Consider the following 12198-nt stretch of genomic DNA (forward strand, 5'->3'; position numbering starts at 1 on the left):
ATGGGCGCAAGCGCTTCAGTCTCGCTCTGTGTAAGTTAAGCTGCAGGTAGCAGTTAGCTGCTATCTTTTAACCACCTTATTTTTAACACTAGTTTTGACTTGCAGACCACCTCTTCCACAGTTTTATCATTACGTTAGTCCACATAAAAATCAACCAAAAGTTGTGGCCGTTATTTGTTAATTCACTCCTGCACGAGACGAGTGTATACCAGTTGTTATTATTCCTAAGCAGGTAATGTTTTCTCACAGTAACATGCTTAATCAGGGTCCAGGTCAATCACCCTTAAATGAAGAAGTGGACACCTCTAGATTACATATGCATATACTTAAGTGGAGGAGCGTTTGGGACGACAGGCCACACCTTCTTGTCTAAAACTCCTCTGGTTAATAAGGAATGTGATTTTAGGACCAAGTGCCAAAGGGATAAGTATTTCTGTATTAATGTCAGCTGCTGTGTATCTTCCTTTCATGCAGAGCGACCCATCCTCAGTGAGGATCCTGAGGCAAAGTGCGAAGGTCAGCCCAGAGCCACCTGCTCCCACCCTGGTTACAGAGCCTGAAGTGGCTGCTAGGTGTGTGTTTGGTGTTGCATTGGAAACACTACAAGAGGATGGGCAGATGGTCTGTGGAATACCCCTTGTGTTAAGAGACATGGTAGAGTTCTTGGATAAGAATGGTAAGTTGTGACTCCTCTTCTATTTTTGCATTCTTTTTTATCCGATACAGTGATCAAACTTCACTCAATTGTGTGATGACTGTATCTACTTTTCATCACAGGAATGCAACACAGAGGTCTGTTTCGCCTGTGTGGCTCGGCAGTGCGAACTAGGCAGCTGAGGCAGCGGTGGGACCAGGGAGAGAGGGTGGACCTTGAGCGTGAGCCGGATGTTCCCACTGTGGCCTCGCTCCTCAAACTCTTCCTTCGAGAGCTGCCTGTCCCGATAGTTCCCGATCCCCAGCGCAAACAGCTGGTACTGACCCTGACAGGTACCAGGAACTGTAACAGAAATCTTTTTTAGACTGGGAATGTTGCCAGAATTACATTAAAGCTTTTATTGGTGTTCTTCACTGAATACTATATATCAATAAATACCAAAGACGAGTGATTAAAGTGGATGTTTATAACTAATGTTATGATGTTTTGGCTGATTTTCAGGATATTCAGATGAAGCGGATATGAGCCAGTCTCTAAGAGAAAATCTATGTCTCCTCCCTGACGACAACCTTATTATTTTGGCCTACCTCACCCACTTCCTCTCTAGAGTGGCTGCTCACAGCCAATTCAATCAAATGCCTGTGGAAAATCTGGCAACCATCTTTGGGCCTTGCATATTCCAGTAAGTTGCTGTTGTTATTACAGCCACATTGAAATCTTTGCCACACATGTACTGTGACACACGTTTCCTCCAGTTTTTAACTGTCATTACAAAAAGAGAGGGAGATTTGTTCTTCTTCATACAGATTTTAAATATTGATTTTCAAGACAGAAACAGATGGAGAGATTTCTCTCAAAGTAGAGCAATCAGATTGAAAATGTTCCCTTCACAATTATTGGAAGTGAGTAGTTATGCTCTCTCTCTTCAAGCTTGTTTTTGTCTGATCCAAATGTAGAAAAAAACCCAATTTGCAATGAGAGCATATAAATTGCAATTTCACATCATTAGCCACAGTCGTTTTCAATACTCAACATTTTTTCAAAGCTATATCACTTAGCTGGGGTGGAGTCGGGGTTGTCACCACGGAAATGGGTGTGGATTATGGATAGACAAAAGATAAAACAGAAGGATTTTGTCAGTTGCCGCCCCTCCTCCTGTTTACAGAACTCACCCATAGTTGTAAACAAACACAATCTCTTGGGAGACACACTTACAATTAGACCTGTGTTTTCCAGCTTCTCCCACATTGGAAATGGCTCATTATATTCAGTCAAAACCATTTCAACTGTTTTCCCATCCCTTGATCTGCCAGCCTGATCTCTGTTACCCTGTTTTCTCCAAAGAGTCGGTTTGGGCAGAGCCTTGGAAAAAATTGGCGGTGGGTTTAGATTGTGGTAGAGTTTGAGAGAGTTGGAGAATGAGCTGTGCTTGTTGGGTTATGGTTTCAAAGGCATTGGAACAACAACAGAGGAATGATATGATGGTTTGAATTAAAGAGATGAGAGATACATGCTGCAAAAACTTTCCAAATACAGAAAGTTATGATTTGACCCAAAATATGTCTTTAAAGATATAATCTCTCTTTCAGTTTTGTGCTCTTTGATGCACCTACTGGCCATAAAAAAAGAATACTGGCACATATGTCCCAATTTAACCAGATCACTGTTGTTACTTTTTAGACTGTTTGCCTTCATCTGAGCGTCGAATTTGTTTCTTTTTCTTTGGATTTTTACTTATTTTTGAAGTTGTATCTGTAGTCATCGATCTTTTCTGTGTTTGTTCAGCGATAGTAGATTACTGTTTACTCGCAACACTTGCGAGTAAACAGTAATTGGAAGAGACATACCCTCCACATACCCTCTCTGGCAGACCTCTCCGTCACTAACTGGGCACCGCTTGGGATTTTTTTCGCGAATGTCGCCACATACACCCAGTCCATAATGATACTATATACTGCAAATGCAAAGGCTTTCATCAGTGGGCCATAGGCTCAGTCACCATTGTGTTACCTCATTACCAGAATTGATAACACTTTATAAATAGGCCCATGTAATTAGCTGTACTTAATAGGTATAAAGGCCCTTATAAGAACTTATAAAATGCCAATTATGTTATTAATAATTAATTAATTTTTAATAATCTCATCATAAACATGTTAATTTTGGATTGTAAGACATTTACTACTACTTAAAAAACTATGAGAAGGCTACTTAAGAATGTGAATTATAGCCTCATCAGTTTCTGATTTTTTTTTATAAACTTAAACTTAAGCTTAAACCTCCATGGCTGGGCCTGTCTGCTTTTAAACTGCAGTGTACCAAGGACAGGCTGAACAGCACATTTTCAGATTGGCTGGTTTGAGACGTCACAAACCTCAGGAGCCAATCCCGTTAATCGACGGGGTGACGCTATGCACTTCATTATGTGTAACCTATGGCAACCACTCCGGCCATGCGCGAGCCAGCTGTAACCGTCATTGTAATTTTGCAAACTCACTACTGACTACTAAATTTAACGTTACTACTACTAATTACTACATTTCAAGCTGACTCAGTTTCAACAAGTTGCCACTAAACGATGGCAGAGACGTGTTTTGTTTTCGGCTGTAATTTTACGAAAGAGGAAACGTAGCACATAGTGGGCGGGGCCTATGCAGATTCAGGAATTTTTAACGAGGGAGAAGGAGGAGATGCCTTTGGAGGACAAGGTAATTAAACGTATTTTGCAGAAAAAACATATCAGACACAATTTATTATTTAAAGCAGAGCATTTTATATGTCTTCAAGCTGGTCTTGAACAGTTTATTTTTTATAAGTATTTTGTTTTTTAGATAGTGACAGATAAAATGAGAAGGGCCCTCGCCAGATTTGTACACTCTTTTACCACATAATTTGCATCTTATAAGGACTCTACCTCTTATTACAAGGATCTTAATAAACAGCCTTGCCTGAGTTTAAACTGTCTACTTCAGAATGACTGACTTGGTATGACAGACATTGTTGCACGAGGTCTCGCCATGCAGCATGTTTGGCAGCTTCTTTGGCAGCTTCCCTCTCATCCATATTTGTTATCTGAGCCTCCTCTAAACAGCCTGTTGCCCTCGTGCGGTCTGTTATGTAACAAGACAGCCTGCTCCCTACTGTCATTCCAGTTGACCCGCCTGCCGCGTAAACATGCATCTATTTATACTCAAAAGTATTCACATTCTCTTTCCTGGATTTACGCTATATTGAACTTTACCTTCCAGGAATACATTAAATACGACCCCAAAAAAACATAGAATGGATGATGGGTTATGTCAACACCAACGTGGCATATTGAAAAACATAAGCTTCTTCCAGGTAAACAGGTGAAGAGTATTCTGGTCTGAGGTGGTGCTTACATCCATGTTGTGAATGTTTTAACCAGAAGCAGAATGTATCTCTGCAGAAAAAGGGGGAACCTTTAGAAGCCTTCTCTGCTGGGCTTTTATTTTTACAGTGAGGAATGTTTGATTCCTCTTAGAAGTCTGACCGCTGCATCCTAGTTCAGCACTATAGACTACGTCCACTAGATGGTGCCCTTTTCCATTGTTTTTCTCACACAACTTTCTGACTACATGTGACACTGAGTTGATGCTCCTCTGTCTCTTCTTTATTCAGTGTTCCTGTAGGACCTCGGATGCTGGAGGAGCAGAATGTGTGTAATGCCCTGCTGCTTTATCTTCTCCGGCATCAGGAGGTCCTCCTTCCAATTCCAGGCGAGGACAGAGTGGCTTCCTCAATAGCCTCCTACTCACCTCCTCCTCCTACTCTCTCTGCTCTTTCACACTTTGAGGTGATCGATGCCTTTTTTTAAAATCCATTTAACTTAAAAATCGTAATTTACAGTTTCAATTGTGTTTCGATGCCAATCAGCTTGTAGCAAACACTGTGCTGCAGCTGTGCACAGTAGATGAGCAACTCATGAACTCATAGTGGGCAAGGGTCAGTTTCAGCAAAAAAGTGGACTTCTTTCACTTTGTTTCATGTTGTGTTATTGATGTGTAAGATAACTATTTACATAAAGCTGGAAAGTTCTAAAATCTAGGGATAGACCGATTATCGGCCGGGCCGATTATTGGCGCCAATATTCGGCATTTTGACGCATATCGGCATCAGCCTTTTTTTGTTTTTTTTTTCTGACGGCCAAGAAGAGTGCAGAGTGCTCACACACACGGCGGAGAGGAGAAAAAGTTCATTTCTTTGCAAATGTTACATAACTTTTTTTTATTTACTTAATAAAACTTCAGGAAGTTATTTATTTATTTATTTATAAAAATTTTCAGTTAACTTTATAAGAGATGCTGCGGACCCTGGGAACTCCCTGCGCTTTTTGTTTGTTTGTTTAATAAACATATGCTTAAAGGCATTTAAACAAAGTTAAGTGTTGGAGTTTGTATTATTCAAAATTTTGACGCCAAGATTTTCACTTTTTTTTTTTACTGCAAATGAATATCGGCTCCAAATATCGGTTATCGGCCTCCTTGACTACTAATAATCGGTATCGGTATCGGCCCTGAAAAAACCATGTCGGTCTATCTCTACTAAAATCTCCTATAAATGACATTAAATTAATACTTTTCATAACTAATTGCAGGCTTTATCTTGCATTCTTTGATATGAAAAACAACATTAAATTGTATTCTGAAAGTCAATTTAATATTTTCAGACACACTGTAAAAAGTAGGGGCAGATCAAAAGATCAAGGCAACTTCTGTATTCTTCATATGTTGGTGCGTGTGTGTGTGTTCACTCTCATTTTCCTCGGCAGGTCCGACCCAGCAGCTGCCACTCAGAGCGGAGCAGTGTGGGGACGTTTCAGGAAGAGACCAGCTCCGTCTCTGCCGCCAGTGCTCGTAAACAAACACATCTTCGGATTCAATCTCAACTCAACAGGTACTGTCATCATGTTAGCATCAGTAGCTTTGTGATAGATAGATTGATATGATTATAACAATGCAGCTGACCTTTCTGTCTTAACCTCAGATAAACAGTGAATCTGGTTTGAATATACACAATAACGATGAATATAAAGTGCATATTGTCCTGGGGGAATAATGAGGACCTGACCTTTCTTCTGCAGCTCTTCACTCTATCTTCTGCATCGTTTAGTCAGTTGTCAGGTTAATTGTTGTGTAATGGCTGATAAGGCTGAGGCATCATTCACAGGGAATTAAGGCCAACCTCTGGAGGTCTTTTGTTCGTGGAAGTCACAAAGATGTCAAACTGTGTCGCTTAGTTTTGCGATCACTAGACAGTCCCACCTCTTCTCTGGAAACCGGAGCTTTCCGTTTGTGTTAAACTTTTCATGTCGTCATTTTAATCATATTAGATTTGCTTCAAAGCTGCAAAGCAAAGATCAGGTTCTTCATTTTCTTCAAACAGGCTTAACAAGTTGTTGCAAAAGAAGTTGATAGGCATGACTGCCGGACTAAAGGTTAATACATTTAATAGGCTTTGGCTGTTTGATTTCCCTTCATCAACAACTTCATGTTGAGGTAGGTAACAAGTTGTTCTATTTGCTGCTGAGCAACACATCCCTACAGAAACTGGCACCTAGTAACTGTAGTCAACAGGGAAATCACTGTTGTTTATACAGCTGGCTGTCATTTCAGGCTAATGGCAGTAAAAATAGCATTAGTGTTTTGCTGCTTGAAGGAGCAGAGAAGTGCAACAAAGACGAACTGCTCCCCCAGACAGAACAACATCCATCTGCTTGTGGGGAACTTTTCCCTCTCTGAACTTGAACCCTACCGAGCTATTTTCTATTTTTAAAGTGTGAATTTGTTGCTGCAAGGTGTCAATACAGACATTAAATTACATCAATGTACTTTCTATTTTTGCCCGCCTCCCCTATTAAGCATGCGACATGACATTCACATGCAGAGCTGTTACCCATGTGTGAGTCTAGTTACAGCATGTCAGATGTCTTAATTTGTGTTTACGTGTGGATGCTAGTTCTGCTAGAGGATATAAAAACACTCCCTTTAGTTATTTTAAGCACACGTGAGCTGTGGTTCTGTTTACTTTGTGATTACAAAGATCTAACTTGGGCGGATATCAGATTAATCAAGATGTTATTTAAGAAACAAGCACGAGGCAGCGGCACGGGCAACATGGCATAAGAAGGTCACGAAGATATTCATAGGCAGGCAGATGTCAGACTGCCTACTGCAATCAAACTAGTCTGTGTGTGTGTATGTGTGTAGTTTCCAAGCTGACATTGAGTTGATGGTCATCTTGCTCACCAGAAATCCAGCTTCCCACCTGCCAAATAAGCGATGTTCTCTGCCCTCATTTTGCCATCTGAATTTTTAATCAAACAATCAGACATTGGCATTATCTCTATGAAGACCAGAACCCTGCTATATACAAGAAGGAGATAAAAGATTCTAAGCTATAAAAAACAGGAACTGATTTGGGATTTTTGAGGCAAACACCGAATTTAAATTCACACATTCCCGATATGGCAGCCGATGAAGAGAATTTCTTACCCGGGTTGATATATAATTAGAAAATAGACCCTGCACCAGATTGATTATGTAAAGCCAGTCCAAAGGCTGCTTTCTTTAAATAAAAAATTTAAACTTAATTAAAGTTAATTTAACAGAAGCGTGCATTGTCAGCCGTTCCAAGTGCTTACTCATGCACTCTCAGCTGTGATGCTCTGTTACATGTGCTGCAGGCAGAACTGAGATTACTGTGTGTGCTCTGCTGGTAAAACTAGGTAATGAAACCTCTTCAATATCACCCCACACATTGTTTTCTGCATCATGTGTTCTGTAAAAGTTTTTATGTCTTTATCAGGAAACATATATGTCTATACGATACTGTGGGAGAGACCCATATCAGCCCGATAATATCCTGAAACCGATACATTGGTCAGGCTCTAAGTTCTCTTTATTCCATGCTAGTTTTATCGTTCTTCTTATGGCCACAATGTGTTTTTATTGACATCCGACTGACATCTTCATAAAGTGTATCTCAGTCTCACTTAACTTATCAAATATGCATGTTTGCCATAAGTCTCAAAAAGTACCTACCAGATGTGTTTACATACAGAACAGGAATACAAGTAAAGAATAGAAAACAAAGGCTAACAAATATCAATATTTTTCACCTAACAGCTTCACAATTTAATCAGTTTTGCAGGGACTTTTCTAGATCTAAATAAGGGGAAACTAACACGGCATTTCCTCTTTCCTTGAGACCACATTTCTCATGATGCCTTTGCTGAATGATGATGCACATTTACAGAATCGGGGCCTTTCGGGGGTTTAGTGCGTCTGCACAGCAGGCTGGGATTTGTCACTTGGATGCTGGGCTTTCTCCAGACACGTCTGGTATTTGCTTGCTGTTCTGTCTGGCCATGCCTTGACTTTTATGCTTTCTACTAACGTCACAGACTGTATTGATTCTAGTCTAATTATACCTACATAGGGTTTGAAAGAAAAACAAGTGTTTGTTTCCTATCTCTTACCAGTTAAATATGATAATGTTTCAAAAGCACAGATAAATATTCTAAGGAAAAAGAAATGAGGGTTTAAAGTGAGTTATGTTCCTTTATTAACATTTTTCAAAAAAATCATGCCTATAATTAGCAATTTTATAGGTCAAGTGTGCATATGTATGTTGGCCAAGAAATATATTTCAAATAATAGTATTTCAATGCACATGAATAATCAGCCTTATGATGTATGTTTTATAAACAAGTATTAAACTTTGCAGCAGTAGTTCTGATTGAACTTGAATGTAAATGCGTGCAGCTTTGTGCATCTTTATTGTGTGCTGTCCTCCCTCAGCCTCTCTGGCCTACTTCCATCTTTTATTACAGTACTAGAACTGGCATTGTTGAGCCAAAAAAAGTGACTAAGTGCTGCTGTAAGTGAGTTTATATCTGTCTCTGTGCTCCTCAGTACGTGTGTCTGTGTGTGTGTAAGCACCAGTAATTGAAGGGGGTGGGTCAGCTCTCTGCCTCCGGGTGTCACTCGTGTTGTTGACCATCGAGTACTCAACATCTGCGCTCGCCTTTCTTTCCGTCTTTGGCTCTCTAAAAAGCGGCGAGTCGTTCTCGGCCACATGTAATGCCAGACTGCAGTGAGTTAATAGACGTCTTTGCAAAGGATGTTTTCTTGTCTCGTCTGCTTCAGCATCAGTGGCAGCGACCATGGCTCTACGGTCATTCACAAGTGAGTGAAATAATGCAAGGCGATGTGAGATCAAGAAGGAATAATGCATGAATTATTCTGAACTATTTGTGGTGTGCTGCAGGGGAACAACAGAACAAGAAATCTTTGGTTTGAGAGGAAGAGCGGGCATTACAGTGTTTACATTACACTTCCTGTTATATGCAGTTTTTGCATCTTATCTCTCCAAGTAATCCATGCAAATATTTGCTTTGCTTTAGCTCTGTCTGTCTGTCTACAGATGGGATACTTGAAGCAGAAAAGTGATTCATGGTCATTATGCAGGCTTCTGTCTTCTTGGCGCACATTAAGAAGCTATTGTTAGTTGCTGTGCTGACCCGTCTGCTGTAGTCTGGTTACAGCTCTGGAGTCATGCGTGGCTTCCAGCAACAGCGTGACCGATGGCCTTTTTTTGGTTCATGCCACAGCAAATCAGTGGTGTTTGTTTTAGCTGGCAGCAGCTCATTAGAGCTCCATGAGACGTGTCACTGTGTGGCTTCGTGGATTAAGAGCCGCTGATTCACGACCTGCTGGATGTTTGTTTTCCAAACTGGCTAGTGTGAAGTTTTCTGAGGATTCATTGATGGACATTTGAGATGTAACTTGTTTTGGCCTTGTGACACACAGACTGATGCACTTGTTTTAGAATCTCGGTTTTATTCTGGAGCTATTTATAGAATATTTGTTTAATATTCATCATTCATCATTCATTCAGCATCGCAACCAAAATCTTTTTATTGAGAATTTAATTTAAAAATTAGAACTTACACGCTGCATAATTGCAGTTCTTGTTATTTCTGATCTATAAAGCAAAAGCAAGTGATCACTGAACACTTTAAAATTGGTATCTCCTTTTCTCCTCATCTCCTCATGTGCGTGCAGCACTCCCTCCGTCTCACTCTCTCTCTCCGTATCTCTCCATAGTCCTGACACGCTGGCGCGGGCTCGTGAAAGCAGCTCTGACGTCAGCGCTGACATTCACAAGCTGATTCCAGACCAGGAGGCTGCGGAGGAGAGCAGAGAAATCGAGGCGGCGGGCTGCGTGCTCTCCTGCCCCACTGACCCAGGGCCAGGGCGACACATGAACCGGAGCAGACCATCTCACAGGGTTCAGGGAGAGCTGGAGTTGGATTGTACCACACAGGGGTGAGCATTTCTTCTTTTCCATACAGATGATGTTTGCACCTTTTTAAGAGTTTGACCTTTTCATATGACAAGAAGCATTTGCCCTTTTACTTCTTCTTCTCTGCTTTTCTCGCTACTCAAGCATGCTAAACATTTTCCTTGATACAGCACCTCTACAGTTTGATGCGTGTGGCTTTATCAACAGGACATTCTCAGAGCGCAGGATGCTTCCAATCTCCTCCATACCAACGGAGGAAAAGGAGAGAGAAGTAGACGAGGTAGAGATTAGAAGGAAACCATCCTCACTCATCAGAAATGGCTCTTCAACGGTGTGCTTTGTTAATTTTCTCTCTTTATTTTGGCTCTTTGTTCCCCTTTTCAATCCCTTTTGACAGTGTCACCAGCACTCAACATCTCTATCTGTGTCTATCATCCACTGACAACTTTTTCTATTGTCTTTAAGATCTATAAAAATAGTCTAAAACACTTCTGCATCTGCTGCAAAATACATACAAAGCACAAAAATGGCAAGTGGATAATCTAATCTGGGAATTCCTGATGTTTCCAAATTGTTTTTCAGACTTCCACAGATGCAGGGCAGACATCATCTTCCTCAGACTGCTGCATACTTGGGAATGCATCACAGAGCATAAGCGAAGCACAGAGTGAGCACACAGAGAGGTGAGAGGAAGACCTCTGCATTAAGACGACATTTAGTTGGACTGTGTTTCCTTCTGTTTGTTAAACCATCTGTTCATTGGTCTGGAAAGACTTATTTAACTCTCTCACAAATCAGCTGTTTTAAATATAACTTGAGATTCAAACCTGAGGATCTGAGGTCAGAGAGAATAACCATCAAAACAAATCACATTCAATTTTATGTGACTCATTTTAATGCTACAGTTTTATAGTTCCTCTCTGTTCAGCTCATCCCTCAGCCCTGCAGTTAGAAGAGAAGTAGGTTATCAGAGCAGAGTGCTGCTCACAGTCCTGTTTTTGATATGATTCCAGTCCAAATAGCACTGTCTTGCCACAGGGGCTCCCTAGCCACATTAGACCGACGCTGCATGGTGGCACGCTGACTTTTTTGTTAGCGCTGCCTCCACAGAGCCACAGGACAGGTCATCTCAGTTATACCTCATTAGTGTCACACATGAATAAGCCATAACCCTTAAAAGCAGTGCATGATGAGCGTGTGGCCTCAGAGCAACACACAGCACACAACATGCTTTAAAGTCACATGGACTGACAACCAGAGGGAGGAACACGGTTAGATGTGTTTACTGTTTTTTATTACTTGTACCTAATGTGATTTCATTGTATTTTCCTGCTGTTTGTTTTACAGCATGCTGCGCCGTGGGGAGGACAAGACAGAAGACAAAACCACAGTGTCTGAGTCAACGGTAAAGCTATTTCTTCCCACGGCTCCTGTTTAATGTCCAGCTTAGATTTCATTTGGAGGCTGCACGGTGGTGCAGTGGTAAGCGATGTCACCTCAGAGCTAGAAGGTTCCTAGTTCGAATCGCGATTCGGACAGAGACGGCCTTTCTGTGTGGAGTTTGCATGTTCTCCCTGTGCATGCGTCTGTTCCCTCCGGGGACTCTGGCTTCCTCCCACAGTCCAAAGACATGCTCCTGAGGTTCATTGGTGACTCTAAATTGCCTGTAGGTGTGAGTGTGAAAGGTTGTCTATCTCTATGTGTCAGCCCTGTGATTGACGGGCGATCAGTCCAGGGTGTAACCCCACCTCTCGCCGGCTGAAAAAATTTAAACAAGGACCTTGACTACAGTTTATGCACTTTTTATTGTCAATAACTTGACTTTACACTGGTCTTACAGTACTTTACCTTTTACGATTCTCTTATGACTTTAAAAGCACCAGAAGATATACCTGAAATGCATGTCCCCCTGGGGCCGGTTTAACAGAGATTTTTTAAGACTGGTCTATAGTGTTAGGTCAGTCTTAATTTAGCTCAAAGATTAGTCTAATGCAAGTTAGACCGTTTCACAAAATTATTATAAGCCAAAACAAATAGACACGTTACCCCCAGTCTAACTCAACTCAAAGACCCATGTCACCATGGTGACAATCAGTGACACCTGCTGGCCGGTAGCACCAAATTTCTTTGATGGTCCTTTCAACTGTCGGATTAACACTGTTTACTGTTGTTGCGATTTTCCAAGTGAAATGCCCTTATAACCTCCATACGCA

The 12198-nt window shown here is 41.2% G+C and overlaps 1 protein-coding gene across 1 annotated transcript in view; it reads left to right on the plus strand.

Moving 5' to 3' along the window:
• The window catches only part of LOC138588659 (protein FAM13C-like), a 19977-nt gene continuing 7779 nt past the window's right edge, over positions 1–12198 (plus strand). The window contains exons 1-10 of the mRNA XM_069658893.1: positions 1–30; positions 475–676; positions 778–987; positions 1157–1337; positions 4298–4472; positions 5448–5572; positions 9787–10008; positions 10193–10271; positions 10565–10669; positions 11319–11390. Coding sequence (XP_069514994.1) covers positions 1–30; positions 475–676; positions 778–987; positions 1157–1337; positions 4298–4472; positions 5448–5572; positions 9787–10008; positions 10193–10271; positions 10565–10669; positions 11319–11390 — 1401 coding nt within the window. The remainder of the gene's footprint in view (positions 31–474; positions 677–777; positions 988–1156; positions 1338–4297; positions 4473–5447; positions 5573–9786; positions 10009–10192; positions 10272–10564; positions 10670–11318; positions 11391–12198) is intronic.

This window comes from Semicossyphus pulcher, unplaced genomic scaffold (assembly GCF_022749685.1).
Source record: "Semicossyphus pulcher isolate SPU_LCO1_2020_fin unplaced genomic scaffold, fSemPul1.0.p SCAF_12, whole genome shotgun sequence".
Lineage (NCBI taxonomy): Eukaryota > Metazoa > Chordata > Actinopteri > Labriformes > Labridae > Semicossyphus > Semicossyphus pulcher.